This window comes from Tiliqua scincoides, chromosome 12, assembly GCF_035046505.1.
Source record: "Tiliqua scincoides isolate rTilSci1 chromosome 12, rTilSci1.hap2, whole genome shotgun sequence".
Taxonomy (NCBI): Eukaryota; Metazoa; Chordata; class Lepidosauria; order Squamata; family Scincidae; genus Tiliqua; species Tiliqua scincoides.
Genome location: NC_089832.1, coordinates 5,846,304 through 5,867,453, shown reverse-complemented (window position 1 = coordinate 5,867,453; position 21,150 = coordinate 5,846,304). Strand labels below are relative to the sequence as shown.

General features: G+C 44.7%; 1 protein-coding gene across 2 annotated transcripts in view; it reads left to right on the top strand.

The window, feature by feature from the left end:
* NRK (Nik related kinase) overlaps positions 1–21,150 on the top strand; it is a 126,408-nt gene that overhangs the window by 78,355 nt on the left and 26,903 nt on the right. For both annotated transcript variants that reach the window (XM_066640015.1, XM_066640014.1), the window contains exons 18-25: positions 811–926; positions 2,966–3,039; positions 4,642–4,769; positions 7,007–7,100; positions 11,450–11,626; positions 13,396–13,531; positions 15,084–15,242; positions 20,019–20,162. In XM_066640015.1, the coding sequence (XP_066496112.1) occupies positions 811–926; positions 2,966–3,039; positions 4,642–4,769; positions 7,007–7,100; positions 11,450–11,626; positions 13,396–13,531; positions 15,084–15,242; positions 20,019–20,162 (1,028 nt within the window). The remainder of the gene's footprint in view (positions 1–810; positions 927–2,965; positions 3,040–4,641; positions 4,770–7,006; positions 7,101–11,449; positions 11,627–13,395; positions 13,532–15,083; positions 15,243–20,018; positions 20,163–21,150) is intronic.

Here is a 21,150-nt window from a genome sequence, read left to right as displayed (position 1 = left end):
TGGATTGGAGTAAGTCACGCTATTTCCCCCCAAATTGGGAAGTAGCTCAAATTGTTTCTAAGCCAGTCTAATTTGATTTCTGAGCCCAGACACCTACATTTGGCCCCCAAATTCCTTCCCTCTTTTCCCCAGGGGGACGGATCAGTTCAGTGGTAATCTACTTTACATGCAGATGGTCCCAAGTTCAATCCATGGCAACTTCTTGTTGGGAAATACTCTGCCCTGAAACTCTGGAGAGCCATTGCCTGTCACTGTTAACATTACTGAGCTTGATGGGACCCATGGCCTTACTCTGTACAAGGCAACTTCCTATGTAATCCCCCACCCACTTACCTGGACACTACTGCTACAGTTCCAGCAGCGGTCAGCAGGAGGCAGGGGCAATCTCTCGCCCACTCCAGAGCTTGAAAGGAATAGTGGGTATTCATTTTATGAGTGGGGTGTGTGTGTGTGTGGAATTATTATCTGCTTCAAATCCAGATTAAAATCCAAGCCAGAGAAAAATTTGGGGGAGGGGGGTGTTCCTTCGTATTTGATAAAGTCATTAAGAATCCCCTGTATTTTCAAGCTCAGATATATGAGTCTTAGAAATACCTGTGTATGGAGGATAATAACACCATGTTACCTAGCTATTCTGAGAATGTTAGCTTTGTCCCCTCTGAGGAGGTGATGATAATAACTGCCTCCCTAGGGATGGTTACAGCAAGACTTGCCAAGGCTGTTTTTGGAAGCATCTTTGAGACCTGGCACCGGCTGTGCAGTGAGAGTGCAAAATGTTCTCCTCTGTTTTTTGGTCTTTGTTCTTCACAGCACAAAGCACCCATCCCTAAGGGGACATGCGGTGAAAATAAACAGCAGCTGCAGCAGCTCCAGTAGCAACAAGCAAAGGGAGTCCTCCTCTCATCAGAGCAGCCAATCAACTTCAGGTAAACCTTGGGTCACGCTTGCATCTGTCCACACAAGCAATTATTGTGCAGCGTTTCCTTTCCTTGGGAGGATGGGGAAGCAAACAAGCAAGCTTTGGGATAGCAAAATGGTCAAAATAGCAAAAGAAAATGTGTCTTTACCCAGCGTGTAATTAATCTGTGGAACTCCTTGCCCCAGGATGTGGTGATTCCTGAAGACTGATTCCTTTAAAAGTGGATTGGACAGATTTATGAGTGAAAAGACAATCACAGGTTACAAGCCATGAGAAGTAGGCGATCTCTGAATGCCAGATGCAAGGGAGTGGCAACAGGATATAGGTGCCTTGCTGTCTTGTGTGCTCCCTGAGGAATCTGGTGGACCAGAGTGAGAAACAGGAAGCTGGGCCAGATAGGCCCATGGCCTGATCCAGCAGGGCTCTTCTTATGTTCTATCAGTGGCATAGCTATAGAGGGCAGCACGGTAAGTACTATAGGCGCCTCAACATGCCATGTAAGTGTGTTGGGCAGTGATGGCAACATGCAAGAGCACCTACATGTTGCCATCGCCACCCAAAATGGCTCTGATGGCAAGTGGGAAGTGCTGCTTACATGGTGTGTTGTGGTGCCTGTGCTATTGACTATGCTTCCAGCCCCTGTAGCTACACCACTGGTTGTTATGTCCCATTAGTAACACAGGCCTACAAAATTGAGGGTCAGAAAAGTTTTTCCCAAACTTTATGGTGGTTTGATATGAATTTTGGGTGCCGATTCCAAAAATGGCATCCGTTTTGCCCTATCACGTCTAGTTTTGGAGATATAGTATAGCCTCATTAGTGAATGGTTCAAGCAGCTTCCTCTTGAGGAAGCCATGGTGTGGGCTTCCACATGAGGAAGCTGCTTGAACCATTCACTAAAGAGGCTATGCCGTGTCTCCAAAACTAGACGTGATAGGGCAAAACGGATGCCATTTTTGGAATCGGTTCCCCAAATATACCCAGGAATTGGTGTAATCTTTAAGGAAGCAAAATGTGTGTTGACTTGTGTAATTATAGAGGACTGTTAATTGCCCTTATTTTGTTGGTGCAATTTTAATATTTTCAAAGTTTTGTGTGCTATGTTTCTTACTTAAAATCTAAGAAAAGCCATTTCCTTAGACATCTTAGCAATTCCTTATTCCTTAGATTCCATTGCCTTTTGGAGTGGATCATTGAATTCATAAGCTTTCCCAGACTTGGCTTTCAGTTGCAATGCTGGATATGTGAAGTTGCCAGCCACTGTACCTGCTACAGTCTTTGGTTTTCATGGCAGCGCATCACTGGTTGGTGCAAATGTTGCTATCTCTTCACAGCTTGCTTGAGATCTTTTGTTTGTTTAGATGCCCTCTGCCTTGCTAAATTCCCAAGACAGCTTACAGCAATTTTTTTTTAATCATAACAACCAGCTATTGGAGAAATTCCTGTATTGGTTTACAGTTGAACACCAGCAGCTGAAAGTCAGATGCACAAATAATCCTATGATTTTATGTTGGTACTAATCATGCAACAGCTTTGCAGTAGGTACCCATATTATTTGCTTTTGTTCATGGTCAGCATTGGCAAAGAGGGATGCATGCATGACTTGAAACTAGATGCCCTTATTTAACTGACTTCAGGCACAATCCTAAACAGGTTTACTCAGAAGTAAGTCCTATTATAAAGGGATGCATGCATGACTTGAAACTAGATGCCCTTATTTAATTAACTTCAGGCACAATCCTAAACAGGTTTACTCAGAAGTAAGTCCTATTATAAAGCAGTTTTCTCTGTAAACCACTTTGTGAACTCTTAGTTGAAAAGCGGTATATAAATACTGTTAATAATAATAATGCCTTCTGTTGCAGTTCCAAAGGCATCTATAGTCTTTCGAGACTGAAGGTTGCCAACAATGAACAATGAATAATAATAATAATAATAATTAATAATATATGTTCAATGGGAATTACTCCCAGGAAAGTAAGGGTAGGATTGGAGCCTTACTGACTGATGAATCTCTCTCTCTTTCTCTCTCCCCGGAACACCCAGGATCATCCAAACCAGACAATTACTACCAAGCCTACAGAAAACCTGAAAATACATCTCATCAGAGCCATATTTCAGTAGGATATTTTTTTTAACTACAATTTCCTGCAGTTTATTGTTGATGCATTGTTACTACAGGTGGGGACTCTTTAATCCATGGATTGGCACCTGTAGATTTTACTCTCTGCAGGTTCCAAACCAGCAGATTGCCCTACTGAAGACCTCCCAGATGTGTCTGAAAGCTTGTTCTGGTTGGGTCTGGGAAGTTTTCCGAGCCTTGGAGAGGCTGCATGCCACTCTACACAGCCTCTCCAAGGCCCAGTAAGCTCAGTAATGCAGCCAGAACCTTTTTTCAGCAACTTTGGTTTTTTTTGGCAAAAACTGGAGGTCGCTGTAAAAAGGCTCTGGGTGGCATTCTGAGCCTCAGAGACATCATCCACAGCTTCTCCAAGGCTCAGAACAGCTCCGAACATGACCGGGGCAAGGCTCTGGCTGCCTTCAGTGGGCCCCAAAACTGTAGATTTCATTATCTGCGGTTTTCAGTATCTACAGGGGGTCTGGAAATGGAACCGCCATGGATAACAAGGTTATTAACTTTGCCTTGTCGAGTTTATTTCCAATACAGTTGGATCCTGGTATCCATTAATTCTGGTATCCACAGGGGGTTCTGAAACAGAACCCTCACGGTTACTGGGATCCGACCTGTAGTCCAGCAACAATCTAGCCTTAAGCAAGAGGCAGTAAGAACAATGGCTGCAATCCCATGCACACTAACTTGGGAGCAAGCCCCATTGACTAGAATGGGACTTACTTCTAAGTAAACATGCATAGGATTGCACTGAGTGTGCTGTGCATTGTAAGTTACTGGGTTCATGTATTTATTCACAGTGGCCAGATTGATAATTGCTGTGGGGGCCTGATCTAGAATGGGACCAACACTTTGGGCAAGAGGGGACATTAAAACTTCATTCCCACTGCAGTCTTGATCAGGATCTACCACCATCACTGTACTTTGAATATAGAAAGCATTACTCTAAACAGCTGCACATTGTGCCCAGTATGGGTTTAATCCCTGGAACATGTACCTAGAATTGGAGGTTGCATGCATTGTTGCTTGAGAAGAATCTGTCTCAAGTACAACAAATTGCAAATGCTTTGTCTTTTTCTGCAGTCATAGTCACAGTAAATGCAATTATTTTTAAGACAACTAGAAATAAGAATTGTACAGAGTTGCTTCTATACTGCATGCCAGTGATATCCCTGGGGTTGATAGCACCTGGTGTAGCGCTTACTTGGAGGAGTTCAGTATTCTGGAAATTTTGTGGTGACATAATGATGAAATCACATCTCCCCCGACTTTCTGCTCTATCGCGTTGCTTTTAATGCAAAAAAAACCAGCCTTCAGACCTCCTCCATTTGATGATCTTCTGGGTTCAGAATGGGCCGCTTTGGTGAGTGGCAAAATACAGTTGAAAGCAAGAGGGCAGGTGGCTGGGTCTGGAGCAGGTCAAACATAGTCAAACAGAGGCTCAGGCAGTGTGGTGTCACACACCCCTGCCAAGGGTTGACACCCAGTGTGATCTGCACCCACTTCCCTAATGACACTGCATGCTGTGAGTAGCATGGAGTAGCAACCAGTCATATGGAGTAGCAACCAATCAGGTTCTTATCTTTTCCAGAGTCCACCTTTCTTAACCAAGGGAAAGTATAATGCCAACTTGCTCCAGAAATCATCAGAATACTCATCCTCCAGTGATGAAGTTTGCAGCAGTGATGATGACACTGATAATCACCACCACAACAAAAGGTTGGCTTCCCCCACCCTTCATAGGAGGCTGCCTTATTCCTGTTTCAAGCCACTGGGCTGTCTGGTTCAGGCAGCAACCTTTCCTAACCCTCTTTGGGATGCTGGGGATTTGAAACTGGCACTTTTTAACTTGGGGAAAAAGTGGAGGGACATGATTGAGATCGAATTGCACATGATGTGAAAAAGCCTCACTTCCTCTCTCGCAGTTCTAGACCCAGGGGGTCTAGGCCCAGTGAGGCAGTTAGGGGAAAAAATTTCTGACTGTGAAGTAAGGGAAGCTATAGTGGGACGGAAGCGTGTGGTTGGTCTGTGGAACTCCTTGCCACAGAATGTGGTGACGGCGCCTAGCCTGGACGCCTTTAAAAGGGGATTGGACAAGTTTCTGGAGGAAAAATCCATTACGGGGTACAAGCCATGATGTGTATGCGCAACCTCCTGATTTTAGAAATGGGATATGTCAGAATGCCAGATGCAAGGGAGGGCACCAGGATGAGGTCTCTTGTTGTCTGGTGTGCTCCCTGGGGCATTTGATGGGCCGCTGTGAGATACAGGAAGCTGGACTAGATGGGCCTATGGCCTGATCCAGTGGGGCTGTTCTTATGTTCTTAAACTACAATTCCCAGGAGGCCTTGCAGGTCTCTTGTTATCAGGTGTGCTCCCTGGGGCATTTGGTGGGCCGCTGTGAGATACAGGAAGCTGGACTAGATGGGCCTATGGCCTGATCCAGTGGGGCTGTTCTTATGTTCTTAACTACAATTCTCAGGAAGCCTTGCAGGTCTCTTGTTATCAGGTGTGCTCCCTGGGGCATTTGGTGGGCTGCTGTGAGATACAGGAAGCTGGACTAGATGGGCCTATGGCCTGATCCAGTGGGGCTGTTCTTATGTTCTTAACTACAATTCTCAGGAAGCCTTGCAGGTCTCTTGTTATCAGGTGTGCTCCCTGGGGCATTTGGTGGGCTGCTGTGAGATACAGGAAGCTGGACTAGATGTGCCTATGGCCTGATCCAGTGGGGCTCTTCTTATGTTCTTATGACGGTGCTGGTAAGGTTTGCCACCTGCATGCGCCTTTGAATCATGCCCAACTGATGCTTCACTTGCAAATGGGGCACATGTATACAGTTGTGTGTGGCTTAGCAGCATTCCAACCAATGATGGACTGCCTATACGATGGTCCGTTGTTGGTTTATTGTACGGTAGCTGAAAACCTACCTTCATATTGGTGGTGGTGATCTTAGGAAGCCCCAGAGGCTTCCACCAGGTTGCACTGGGCCTCCATAGGCCTCCGAATGGCCCACAGAAGCCTCTGGAAGCTACTTCCAGTTTTTGGAAAACTGCTTTCTGTTTGCTTCTGAAAACTGGAAGTAGCTTACGGAGGCTTCTGCGGGCCATTCGGAGGCTGAGCACAGCCTGGAGGAGGAAAAATAGTTTAAAGACCCACTTCTGGGTTTCTTGCTCTCTATTGTCACCCCAGAATGCATTGATAGAGACACTATACTGCATTCAGCCACTGGATGGGTGAATAATGGAATTTAATAGAATGAAATTATAATTATTTAACAGCATGAAGCTGGGAAATTGAGTTTTGGTGCTTTTTCTCCTTGTTACAAGGCATTTAAAAGTGGACCTTGGTATCAGTGGTGAGTTAGTGGATACCAAGGTCTCCCACCTGTACGTTTTTCATTTAACAACCACACTGCTTAATGACGGGTTTACTAGATGTAACCCCATCATTTAGTGATGCATACATATATTGACCTGCTGCCACCACGTTTAGCCTGGCTTCAGGAAGTGCATTCTGAATTTGAGTTGGGGCTATGGCATGGGAATGGAAGGACTGGATCTCCTCCTTCACAATGGCCTGGTTTTAAACTGGGGTTACTGGGACCGCATTTGCAGAAAGAAAATAACGTTGGGAGTTCTAGTCATGGTGCATGTAGTTTTGCCCTTGAATGCAGAGAAACATGATCATTTTAAGGGCATATATGATTTTTCACAATTGACAGCACCATGTATAGTTTTGCTCTTTAGAACTTTGGTACTTGGGCTCTGTTAATAATAAAGAGTAAAATATTATTTGGCTGTCGTATCCTTGATGTCGTAAGGGGTAAAAAGGTGTGATGCCTACTGCTGTTTGGTGATTTAAAAAAAATCAGAATGTGTATGCTTTCTCTTTTGAGTCTTCCTTTTTGTTACTGTTGTTTTTTTTTTCCTGTTTCATTAATTGGTATTTGTTACCAGGCAACCACTTAGCAATGGAGTGATGGATTTCTCAAGGGCAAGAGTTCCAGATGGGATCGAATTGAAACCCCAGAGTCTGGTAACGGAACATAAGGTAATCCTAACCATTTCAAAGTTGTGTTTCCGTGCATACAGCTGGGGAAGTCGTGTTCCATCTGTCTGTCTGTCTGTCTGTCTGTCTGTCTGTCTGTCTGTCTGTCTGTCTGTCTCTCTCTCTCTCTCTCTCTCTCTCTCTCTCTCTCTCTCTCTCTCAGTTCTGTATGGGGTAAAACTTGATTGCCCAGCCAGGAGGAATTATCCTTGCATTGTTAAATTCCCTTCTGTAGCACTCAGGCTCAGGTATGGTACTGAGACTGAAAAAAAGGGACCCAGTTCAGATGTCACATTCCCTGTCCAGAAAGCCATGCTTTGTTGTACTGGGAATGTGATATCTAAACTGGGCATAGACACAAGGCTGTTGGTTTCACCTGATCCAACTCCAAAAGTCAGTCTCCAAGTTGAACCGTGCTGACCCACAATGTTTCACAAGTCCACATCTTTCACAAGAATTTGCAGCTGCTAATTCCCTGTGAACTGGTCACAGATGTACTTTTTTAAGTAGTGCTCCTCTTATATTTTGCAAAGGAAGAGTAACTGTTCCTCTTCATCCCAGCTTTAAGCCTATCCCAGCTTTGGGATAGGAAACAATTTAATTCTTTGATTTTGCCTGTAAAACACATTGTGAATTTTTTTTGTTGAAAGCAGTTGCAAAAATATTCTTGATAATAGTAATTAATAATATTAAGCTCATTGGTTAGAAACCAGAAGTGTGCATGAGCCAGAAATTCCTGCTGGAAAACAGGAATGTACAATACCAAACAGTTAACGCCAGCATTGCTGATCTCCCATATGCTACGTTTCAATTCCATCCCCTAATTACTCACAGTTTGAAACAAAAAGGCTAATCTCCCTATTAGACACACTTTTTCCCTTCTGCTTATGGGAATTACAGTAATAGATTAAGGGAAGGAGTTATGAAAGGTTATGAAGCTAGATTAAATGTCTGTGAGATCAACACTTCATTTACACCTCTGTGGCACAGCAAATCATGCAAAACTTGAACTTTCGCATCGTGTAACAACTTTAAAAACACACACACATGCCTTCTGCAATCAGTGACAATTGTGTAGAAAACCAGCTCTGTTCTTAAAAGCTTCGCTCTCCTCAATTCTTCAAGTTAGTGTTTGGTAACTTCCTCTTGCAGATTTTGACAAGCCTTCAGCTTTGAGGTTTTGAAAAGTTTTTCTTTTTTCACCTCTGCTACATATATTTCTGCTACAATGTAATTGTTTAGAAAAATTCCTATTCTGATTCAAAAGTAAGTTAAAGTGCATTGCACAAACTTCAAAACTGGAGAAACCAAGAGAATCAAAATGCCTTGGTGCCAACAAGGTGTGACCCTCGTGGCCCTTGAATGATTGGTAGCTGCTTGACCGTCTGCTGCATGCTGGATGCAGGCGTGTGGTCTGTGAAATCAGGTATTCAAGGATGACTGCATGGGCTAAATGATGGGAGATGCTTGGCCTGGCAGCACAATATGCGAGAGGGATCTTGGAGTTGCAGTGCCTCACGAGTTGAACATGGGTCAGCAGTGTGATACAGCTGCAAAGAGGTGCTTGGCAACCTTCAGTCTCGAAAGACTATGGTATAAGCCTACAGCACCCAGTAGTCCCAGGCGGTCTCCCATCCAAGTACTAACCGGGCCTGACCCTGCTTAGCTTCCGAGATCAGACAAGATCAGGCATGTGGAGGGTAACAGCTGCAAAGAAGGCTAACACAATTTTAGCCTGCATCAGTAGAACTGTAGCTTCCAAGTTGCAAGAAGTAGTGGTTCCGCTTTACTCCGTGCTAGTCAGACCTCACCTGGAGTACTGTGTCCAATTCTGGGCACCACACTTTAGGAAAGGTGCAGCCAAACTGGAGTGGGTTCAGGGAAGAGCAATAAGGATGATCAGAGGGCTGCAGGACAAGCCCTGCAAGGAAAGATTGGGGGAACTTGATGTTTAGCCTCTTCTCTATTTAGCAGAGAATAGGCTCTGCTCAACTGGGGATGCTTAAGGAGAATTTCCTACTACAGGCAGGGGATCAGAATAGATGACCTCATGGGAACCTTCCAACTCTGATTCTATGATAGGTGTGTTCTGTGGTTGTTCAGCAGCATTGTCTTCTGCAACCAGCTAGCAAGTGTAGAGAATTATGACCTCAGCTAATACATGATGGCAGACGCCAACCTTAAAGATCAGCATGGTCTTTGCAGTCCTGAAGTCTTCCACCCGTGAACGTCTTTGGTTGCCATTGTTAGAGCTAGCTGTTCTGTTTTTCTAAGACTTGAAAGTGCCGTGGCCCTGTTTATTCTTGGCTGTTGGATGCAGAAGACTAGAAGGGTACAGTCATATCTATGCCCATTGGTGGCACTAGGGATGCGCAAGGGGTGTGGAACACCCCAGGTGACATCCGCTGGGGAGGGGGTGACATCAGTAGTGGCCAAAATTTTGGAAACCTTTTGGAAAATGTGTATTTATAAATAATACCATCATGTTGTATATAATTGGAAAGGTAGGTTCATGCAGAATGAAATGAAGCGAACCATGTCAAAATTTCTGTACTCTATCAATGATTGTGGCCCAATTTAACCAGAAAAGGAAAACACAACTGCCTTATGTACACAACTGCCTTATGTAACCCCTGCTAATTGGGTAAGAGGCACTTTTTCAGGTGGGTGCTCCTCTTTTTAGCAGGGGGAGAGTAACTGGCCCACCTCACCCCAGCACTGTCTGTTCTAGTGGCTGTCTGCTGGTATTCATTTGCATCTTTTTAGATTGTGAGCCCTTTTGGGACAGGGAGCCATTTAGTTATTTGATTTTTCTCTGTAAACCGCTCTGTGAACTTTTAGTTGAAAAGTGGTATATAAATACTGTTGATTGATTGATTGATTGATTGATTGATTGATTGATTGATTGATTGATTGATTGATTGATTGATTGATTGATTGATTGATTGATTGATTGAAAAGTGGATTTCTTTAGCTCAAAACAGACTAATGAGACTGATTATTCTGAGAGCCCGTGGAGTGTTGTTATGACACAGCAGGGAACCAATAAGGTGTTAGTATGAATCAGCTCTCATTTCCATGTATCAAAGCTCATGCTAGAACTCCTGTTCAGTTGTGTGATTGCCATCGTTGGCCACTGGTTTTTTATTGATTATTGATTTGTGGGGTAACCTGTACTGTTAAATATAAAATAAAGGTAATCGGGGGTTATACCAACCCTAATGAAGCCACTGCATTTAGGCCATGCATATGATATTGTAGTTTATTCTGTATAGTCCGGGGTGGGAGGAAGTCTGTCATGGGGTAATGCAAAGAACTCTCGCACCGGGTGATTCAAACCCTCATGATGCCCCTTTCTGCACCACAAATGTATAAGGATTTTATACCAATTTAACTTTTCTGGCTTCCCTGAAAGAATCCAGATCACCGCCATCACCCCCGGAATGACAATTCTCAGGATTCCTTAGGGAGAGACAATGCCTACTAAGCCAATATTAACTCTGGGGTGAAGAGAGAGACCCTCAAATCTGGGGGAAGTCCTAGTGAGGAACGAACACTTACAGAATTCAGATAAGGGATTCTAATTCATATTTTGTTTTTGCCTCTTTTTAAAAAATGTAAGTTAGAAGACAAAAATGCTTCTTGGTCTCCTCTTCATTTCCACATTTTCCAATCAATGGTTTGGCTTTTAAACATCAAATTGTTTCTGCTCAGGATTGATGGTGTGTCTGCAAACGTACTGGCTGGCACTAGGAAATGCTTTGCTTCAGTCAGTCACTTATTTCTTGTTGCTAACCACACAGAAGCCACTTCTGTGCCAGCTATTACAACATTGTTGTGGGTTGTTGCTTCAGCTGAGCTGAAAGGGGGAGTGGCTGCGTAACATTATGGATGTCCACCTTGGCTCTTAATAGAAGTTTCGTCCTTTCTGTCGCAATCAAGCCTTTAAAGTTTTCGATGCTACCTAGCTGAGATGCTGATATCTCTATGCCTGCCTTGTAATGGGAGGTTGAGAGGATGAATTTGGTATCATTTGCAAAGTGCTTTGAAGATGAACACCACTGTATAAACATGGAACATTACTAGTGTCCTTTATGCAGTTGTCATCCATCAGGAGCCCATTTCCAATGTCACTTTATTTTATTGCATTTTTTCCTGTGGTGCTGACATTTCTGCCATGATCTGATTTTCATTAGTTTGATGTACTACTGAGATTTGGACTTCCAACATTTGCCAGCATTTGTTACCAGAAGTGCTACCACAAGTGACTAGTGTTGCATGATGGGAAGAGGGCAAGGAAAAAAATCTCACGTGGGTCATAAATGAGCTTTCCAACTTATTCCTGTATGCAGGATCATGTAGCAGGAAAACACAGCTATGGCACTGATGAGGGATTCTGGAGCATGAACAATCAAAATTATCTTCTCCCAGACCTCTTGCAACAAAGCCAAATTTCCGACTCGTCAGCAAACCACCTGAAAGTTGCCCAGAACAGTAAAGGACCTCAGAGCACGTCTGCTCCAAACAAGGTAAAACTTCAAACTGCTAGTTAAAAAAAACCTATTACTAGCGGTGGGAGAAAATGGTTTTATTTTTTCACAGATTTCAGTGTTTTCATAAGAAAATAAGAACAGCCCCACTGGATCAGGCCATAGGCCCATCTAGTCCAGCTTCCTGTATCTCACAGTGGCCCACCAAATGCCCCAGGGAGCACACCAGATAACAAGAGACCTGCAAGGCATTCTGGGAATTGTAGTTAAGAACATAAGAACAGCCCCACGGGATCAGGCCATAGGCCCATCTAGTCCAGCTTCCTGTATCTCACAGCGGCTCACCAAATGCCCCAGGGAGCACACCAGATAAAGTTTCCAAAGTTAGAATTGCAGAAAGCGGCATTATGTGTTTTTTATTCAAAATTTACAATATAATTATAAATTATAATCACTATAAAAGTATACTAGCTATGTGATATAGGTGGTATAGTGTCAGCAGATGCAGCCACAGTCATTATGCATGCACCCCTCATTAAATAATGAATAAAAACCAAATAAAACTGTTTAAATCTTTTGAAGATTTTGGGTTTGTTTATTTATTTATTTTTAAGCCAAAAATAAAAGTGCAGAAAGCAGTGTTATGTGTTTTGGGGCCCAATCCCATGCATGTCTACTCAGAAGTAAATCCTATTGTATTCAATAGGGCTTACTTCCAGGAAAAGATGGATAGGATCGCAGCCTTTATTTTTTAATCACTATTTCCACCCACCATAGCAATAATGACCCCGAAGAACAGTTCCAGAACCCTGGTAAGCAACCAGATTTACTAGATAGCCCCTGAGATACAGCCTTTCCTTGACGGTCAAACTCAGTAGAATGCAGCATGTTATATTATGTTCATGTATATATATAACTCGTGCAAGGAAAGCGCCCTACAGGTAGACCACAGCTGCGATACAAGGACATCTGCAAGAGGGATCTGAAGGCCTTAGGAGTGGACCTCAACAGGTGGGAAACTCTGGCCTCTGAGCGGCCTGCTTGGAGGCAGGCTGTGCAGCATGGCCTTTCCCAGTTTGAAGAGACACTTGGCCAACAGTCTGAGACTAAGAGGCAAAGAAGGAAGGCCTACAGCCAGGGAGACAGACCAGGGACAGACTGCACTTGCTCCCAGTGTGGAAGGGATTGTCACTCCCGAATTGGCCTTTTCAGCCACACTAGATGCTGTTCCAGAACCACCATTCAGAGCGCGATACCAGAGTCTTTTGAGAACTGAAGGTTGCCAACATATATGTTCATAAACCTTCAGGGAACTGGATTTAGCTGTAAATTGATGGTCTCTTTTTCCAGTGGTAAAAATAGCAGTTGCATCATGGCCCAACAGCCTAAGAAGTAAAAATGCAAAACACACGAGCTCTAGGACAGTGTTTCTCAAAGTGAGTCCCTTCAAGAGCTCCACAAGCACACACACCCCGCCTGGTTTGCTCATATGTCCCTCTTTGTTTTGCCTCTTGTTTGTGGCTCTCATTCCCCTCCAGTTCCAGCTCTTCACCGGTACTTGGCTTCGGGCTCTGCTTTGTGCCACTCTGGTGCATGTGCCGGCACTCTGGGGCTCCCCAAGACTACACGCATGTGCCAGCAGTGCTCCCTTAGACTTCTTTTAGGGATCTGGAGACCGCAAAGTTTGAGAATCACTGCTCTAGGATATTTCTATTTTTTTTTAGAATGTGTTATTATTCAGGTGCCATCCTCCCATTGCAGGATATTAAGTTCCTTCATTTCTTCTTAATTCCTTCATTTCAATGTAGGCTGCAAGCGCTGAAAATAGCCCCACCAAAACCAAAACTAGCTCTTCATCTACTTCGTCATTCACATCATTCATAGATCCCAGGCTCCTACAAATCTCGCCCCTCTCCAGTCCAACCAGTCCAAACTGTACCTCCCGTGAGTACAATTTCTCCTCCCATGGAACAGTTGTGTTTGGTTCTTTTGCAAGATGCATTGGGTTGCATGCTTTTAAATTGTTCATGTAAGTGCCTGTTGATTTTTGGAAACTCTGTTTTGGATTTTGTTGGTCTTCCGTTGCTGAGGCAAAGAGATTGCTGTCCCATGAATGCAATGTGTCTCCATTTCTCCGGAGGATGCTGTGGCAATATCAGATCCTTGGAGCCAATCTCAAAGTTGCTGCTGAAATTATTTTTGAGGTATAGAATCCTGTTGGAGTTTAGGAGACGCTTCCATGCTGCCATCGTGCAAGTGACGTGCAACAGTATAATTATTTGCTTACAATTTTATCTAGCCCCTTGCAAAGGTCTTTTTAGTAGATGACACTTAAATGAACCTGGTGCAACCAACAAATACAATACCCACTAAAATATAAAGAGTATGTTTATATCTATTCTCTTCTTAAAACTGCACACACAACAATAGCAGCACATGAGGTTTTCCCAGCGGTCCACATACTGAGGGCTGTGTCAATGTAGGTTAACCGTGTACAGCGGCTGGTTATAACCAGCTGGATAACTGGTGGCAACTCCCTGCTCAGTCTCTGCATCCAGAGAGAGGAGGAACGATGGAGATGTTCATCATCCCAATTACTCTTCCCCCTGCCCCTCATGCACACATTTTTGGTCAATTGTTTGTGTCATTCCTGCAGACAGAGGTGTAATGCATTGCCCTCACACTCGGGCAGCAACATCATGACATCACATGACATCACTTCTAGGGTCCCCCCAGAGGAGAGGCTCTGTGGTAGCTTTGCGCCTCCCATTCCTTGTCTTGTGGAGGCTCCACTTCAAGGGGAGTCTCCACAGGAGAAAGGGCACAAAGTCACCAACTTCTCCTTCTCCTCCTCTGGGGAGAACCTGGAAGTGACTGCCTTGCGCTACAAGGCAGTCACTTCCGGGTTCTTCTCAGAGGAGGGGTGCTTGCTGCGGCAGCGTCATGCCACCCATTCCTTCTCCTGTGAAGGTTCCACTTCAAGGGGAACCTTCACAGGAGAAAAAATGGGTGGCACAGAGCTGCCAACACCCCCTCCATAACTAGGACAGAGTCTGAGGGGCAGTCATGCCCCCCGTCTTGGTGTGACTAGGTGCCCCTCAGGTTCCGCCCTAGTTATGCCTCTGCTTTCAGAGGGGGAGCCACTGCACTTCAGCTTATTTCTGAGCCATGGAGCTACCACAAGAAGTTCCTACTGACATAAAAAGAGCTTAGGCTCCTAACCAATTTTGCCCTTCCCAGAAACCAAGCCAGTTCTGTAGTCACTTGGAGCCAAGAGACTGAGCTCCTTTTAATTGCACCTTTTACCAGAGTCCTTCTCATATTGCCCTAGCAGTTTGGTAAAGATGCATCCAGGTGAAAAACGTCTGCAAGAAGCTGAATTTCCCCAGGGAGCTACAAATCGAATTAGGACTGCAGCTCATCTCTCAGTCTTAAGTTTATATTGTGCAGGTAAAGCAAGCACTCATTTCATTTATCCGTATGCTTTTCCTTCCAGCTGCCAATGTGAAACCAGAGCCCACCAGTAGGCAAAATGCAAGGAAAGGTTCCATCGTCAACGTGAACCCCACCAACATCCGGCCTCAGAGTGACAGCCCAGAGATCCGCAAATACAAAAAGAAGTTCAATTCAGAGATCTTGTGCTCTGCGTTGTGGGGTAAGCAAAGCAGGGGTGGAAAAAAAGAAGCGGCTATTTAATTACCATACTGCTTGTACAGCGTTTGCAGAAGGGGCAGATTGCTTCAGATTTATTGCCTTGGTGGAATCCTTACAACAAAAGTATTATCCCCATGTTCCAGTGGGGAAGACTGGGACTGAGAGGGAACGGCTTAACTAGTGAGTTCAGGGAGGGGTGAGATTCAAACTAGGAAAGTCCTGATTTGTAGCTGAGCCTCCAAGCTCCTGCACTATACCAGCTTTCATGCTGGATCGTGAGTTCTAGGAAGTGGTTCTATGATTGTGTGTATCAAAATCCTGAAAAATCTAAGGTGAGTCCATAGTAATGCTGGAATATGAAGCCAGGTCCAGGGTTGATATGTCTTAAGAACAGCCCTGTTGGATCAGGTCAAAGGCCGATCTAGTCCAGCTTCCTGGATCTCACAGTGGCCCACCAGGGAGCACAGAAAACAAGAAGAGACCTGCATCCTGTTGCCACTTTCATTAGGTATTCAGATAAAGCCTACATCTAAAACAAAGGGATATACCCATCATGGCTTGCAACCTGTGGTGGAAATTTCCTTCATAAAACTGTCCGATCCCCTTTGAAAGGCATCTAGACAGGGTTGAGCAGTGAAGTGGCTAAGTTTGCAGACGACACCAAACTTTTCCGAGTGGTAAAGACCAGAAGTGATTGTGAGGAGTCCAGAAGGATCTCTCCAGACTGGCAGAATGGGCAGCAAAATGGCAGATGCGCTTCAATGTCAGTAAGTGTAAAGTCATGCACATTGGGGCAAAAAATCAAAACTTTAGATATAGGCTGATGGGTTCTGAGCTGTCTGTGACAGATCAGGAGAGAGATCTTGGGGTGGTGGTGGACAGGTCGATGAAAGTGTCGACCCAATGTGCGGTGGCAGTGAAGAAGGCCAATTCTATGCTTGGGATCATTAGGAAGGGTATTGAGAACAAAACGGTTAGTATTATAATGCCGTTGTACAAATCGATGGTAAGGCCACACCTGGAGTATTGTGTCCAGTTCTGGTCACCGCATCTCAAAAAAGACATAGTGGAAATGGAAAAGGTGCAAAAGAGAGCGACTAAGATGATTACGGGGCTGGGGCACCTTCCTTATGAGGAAGGGCTACGGCGTTTGGGCCTCTTCAGCCTAGAAAAGAGACGCTTGAGGGGGGACATGATTGAGACATACAAAATTATGCAGGGGATGGACAGAGTGGATAGGGAGATGCTCTTTACACTCTCACATAATACCAGAACCAGGGGACATCCACTAAAATTGAGTGTTGGGCGGGTTAGGACAGACAAAAGAAAATATTTCTTTACTCAGCGCGTGGTCGGTCTGTGGAACTCCTTGCCACAGGATGTGGTGATGGCGTCTAGCCTGGACGCCTTTAAAAGGGGATTGGACGAGTTTCTGGAGGAAAAATCCATTATGGGGTACAAGCCATGATGTGTATGCGCAACCTCCTGATTTTAGGAATGGGTTAAGTCAGAATGCCAGATGTAGGGGAGAGCACCAGGATGAGGTCTCTTGTTATCTGGTGTGCTCCCTGGGGCATTTGGTGGGCCGCTGTGAGATACAGGAAGCTGGACTAGATGGGCCTATGGCCTGATCCAGTGGGGCTGTTCTTATGTAGACCAAGTGTTTTCATCATATCCTGTGGCAAGGAGTTCCACAGACTAGCTACAGGCTGGGTAAAGAAATATTTGTCTGTTCTAACTCTCCCACACTCAGTTTTAGTGGATATCCTTGGTTCTGGTGTTATGTGAGAGGGAAAAGAACCACTCTATCCATCCATAATTTTGTACATCTCAATCATGCCTCAATTTTCATATCTCAGTTTTCTAGAGACTGAAGAGCCCCAAACGCTGTATCCTTTCCTCATTAGGAAGGTCACTCTCTTCTGCACCTTTTCCAGTTTCACTATATCCATTTTGAGATGCAGTGACCTGAACTGTACGCAGTACTCCAGATGTGGCCTTACCATTGATTTGTACAATGAAAATTATAATATTGGCCATTTTATTCTCAATCCCTTTTCTAAATGTCCCTGAGCATGGAAAGTGCACCACATACCAAATACTGGCTGGCACAGCCTGTCATTTAAGGATGCATCCTCATTGCAGATGCCTTTCCGTGGGTCCCCATCAGCTTTAATCTCCCATCTTCCTGATGCCAAGGCAGCAAGGCAATGAGTTCTGTGGAGCTGTTACAATATTTTACCCACAGCCTTCTGCCTCGGTTTGAGTGGTAAATGAGAAACAAAATTAATGAAAGAAATGCAGGCAAGAAATTATCTCAGGAAATGTAGATTTACAGTTTACCGCTCCCTGGGTTTCATTTGATGTATGTTTGGAGGAGGCCAAGATTTTAAATTAAGAACAGAACGGCATAGCAAAGCTGGTGATGATATGTTTGCTGAACTGAAGAATGCGATGTTCTTACCGGGTCATTGCTGGAACTTCCCTGCATTTCTTTTCATGCCAAGTGATACCTTATGCCATCTCATTATTTTCACCAGAACACTCTAGTGAGAACAAACATGGAACCCAAATGGAAGCTTTGCCTGTTGGATGTCAGTTCCAATCTGCAGCCCATTGGTGCTTTCATTGGTGCCGCGTTGGGGCTTCTAGCTATTTGACTGCAGACTTACCAGTTTACTGAACAGTTGGAGAACAACTTTGTGAGACCTGGGGATGGGAAGAAATTCCCAAGAGGCCAGTTTTCACCCCAAGAGGCTAGTTTCATTAGCATTATTTTGCCGTCCCTCCAAATCCTTCACATGGAGGCTCATACTCAGGAGAAAATGCAGGCATACAGGCAGGAGGTCTGGTCTAGAGGGTTGAGCCTCCATTTGCCTGAAGATAACACCTGAAGGTCGCCAGTTCAAGGCCACCGGCACCGTGCGACCTTGAAGCAGCTGACAAGCTGCGCCGAGCTATTCCATCTGAGCGTGGGAGTATGGAGGCCAGAATGTGCTACCAGATCAAGAAAGAAACATCTGAATTTTGTGGTTTCTTGAAAGATAGAAACCTTCTTTCAAATTGTAAAAATCCCTATGGGGATTTAAATTGTCTGCCTATGTAAACCGCCTTGAATAAAGTCTAAGGAGAAATCTGAGGATCAAGAAAGGCGGTATAGAAATACCTGTATTATTATTATTATTTGCAGATTCACAGATCTCCATGCCCAGTGTGCCTTCCATGCTCCTTAACTTTGTTTAGGTTCTTACTGCTGATGCCAAGAGAAAATGCTTCTTCCTTTTACTGAACACTAGAAGTATGCAAGCTTTTAGCAGAGGCTTTCTGCTTCCTGCTTTTTAGCAGTTAACTTTCTGCTTCCCGTTAACATTTGATTAGTCTCTTCAAGCATTCAGGCTGCCTGCCTGCCTGCACATCCCTGCAATAGGCTCACATGCTACTAGCTTTCAGTAAAAGGTAGAAGCATTTTCTCTTGGTGCCACCAATAAGAACCTAATGGGCACAGGCCGGGGAGGTGACACGGGGGTGTGTGCAGAGAGAGGATTCCCCCATATCTGTGGGAGGAGGCCCTGGAACAGAATAGTTTGTCTCAGCATTTCGTTCTGTGAGAACTCCACAAGTAGCTGCTATAGAACATGCCATCTTCAACAAAAGTTGAAATCTTATGTTTTCGCATGTTGTTTCTTCCTCTGGACCAGGGGTGCCCAAACCCCAGCCCTGGGGCCACTTGCAGCCCTCAAGGACTCCCAATCTGGCCTGCAGGGGGCCCCCAGTCCCCAATAAGCCTCTGGCCCTCCAGAGACTTGCTGGCCCGACACAATTGCTCTCAGCGTGACGGCCAACTGTTCAACCTCTTGTGTGAGCTGTGGGACGAGGACTCCCTCCACTGCTTGCTGTCTTGCCAATGCAGCAGCGACAGAGAAGGAAAGGCCAGTCTTGCTTTGTGCAAGGCCTTTTATAGGCCTTGAGTTATTGCAAGACCTTCATTCATTCATATAAGTTCCATCTCTAATATATTCATATATGTAAATTTATTCAAATTTGAAATGTAAATTAATTATTTTTTTCCCTGACACAGTGTCAGAGAGATGATGTGGCCCTCCTGCCAAAAAGTTTGGACACCCCTGCTCTAGACCTTGCGTGACAGCAGAAGGTTCCTACTGAGTCAGTCAATGGTCAGTCTAGTCCAGCACCTCGGTTTCTGCAGTGGAGAACCAGATTCCCGTAGGAATTTCAGAGGCAGAGCATGATTGCAATACGCCTGCCCTTCAAGAGATATTATTCAATGATTCACTGCCTCTGAGCCTGCAGTTCTATTTAGTTATCTGAGAGCCCAATCCTAACAATTTTTCCAGCACCAGTGCAGCAGCAATGCGGCCCTGAGGTAAGGGAACAAATGTTCCCATACCTTAAGGAGGCCTCTGTGATTGCCTCCCCACCACAGGATGCAGTGCATACCCCACTGGCACAGCTGCACCGGCACTGGAAAATTGGATAGGATTGGGCCCATAGTTAATAGTATTTGCTGGACCTCTCCTCCTTACATTTGCCCAGTTTCCCTTTAAAACCAATACAGTGACCCTGCCAAAGACTAGCCAATTGAAGAGTGGTGTTCCATTCCAGTTGGAGTGACTCCTCTTGGAGGCAGCTGGGGGGGGAGAGCCACATGGTCTATGGAGGGGACTTCAGGATCTCTCCATTGAGGGAGTCAGTAGTGCTGTTCTTGGAGGGAGGAACCAACCGATCCAGCTGACACTGTTTTCTTGCACATCAACAGGAGTAAATTTACTTGTGGGGACTGAAAATGGATTGTGGCTTCTTGACCGAAGCGGACAAGGGAGAGTTTACTCACTGATAACCAGGCGGCGGTTTCAGCAGATGGATGTCCTCGAGGGACTGAATGTGCTAATTACCATCTCAGGTTTGTTTGGTGTTTAAAAGTAATTGACCTAATGTTGGATCAGAAACCATTACAAAGAAGATTAGTCTGTAAATTAGGTTGTAAAAAAGTTGCAGGCTCTTTCAGATGCTTACATCCTTGTTCCGAAGGCAGATGTGATGCAGGATATTTCATAGCCTGCTTAGTATGTAAAGTGGTTTATGAGATTTATAGAGTACACCAGATCTTTAAAACTAGCTTAAATCTGGTTTCCAGTGTCTTAACAGCATCAATCAGTGTGTGTTTGTTTCTTTAATGTGTATTCCGTCCTCCTGGAAACAGATGTTGGCAATGATGCGGGGAGGGGGAGCATGGAACGATTCCTCTTTGAGCACAGGTTAGGCATTTATGTGCATGATATAGTTTTGCGATTATGGGTTGGGACCTATTAATAGATCTCAGTACAAGGTGATCAGATATAGTGGAGGACAGAGTGCCTCTACCAAATTACCCATGTATAGAAGACAAAATTTGGGCAGGTGCAGCTCAAAATGGAAGGGTTTAAAAAGCTGCACCTGCCAAAATTCTGTCTTCTATACAAGGATTAAAGGTAGAGGCACTCTGTCCTCCATTGTATATGGTCACCTTGTCTCAGTAGCTTTGGTTAAAGAGAATGGAAAGGATACTAGTGTAACCTTGACTGCCCATTGAAGAATGCAACTTTTGTTTAGTGATATCCTTTAGGGCAATGTTTCTTAACATTTTCCCTCTGCCATGCCACTTTGCATGGTCCACCCAGTAAATGTCATCACCAGTTACTTCTGGATTGGGAGGTCAGATGCAAAGCAACAAACACAGGTAAGATTCTCAGGGTGGGCGGAAGGGCTTTTTCAAGCACACAAGAAGTGTGAGCTGCTGGGTCGAGCCACCTATTATTACTTGTCACGTGGCATTGCTGAACTTGCTGCCAGGTGTTGGGAGCCTGGGGCTCCAGTGCGTATCACCAGACATCACCTCAAGTAGCACCAGT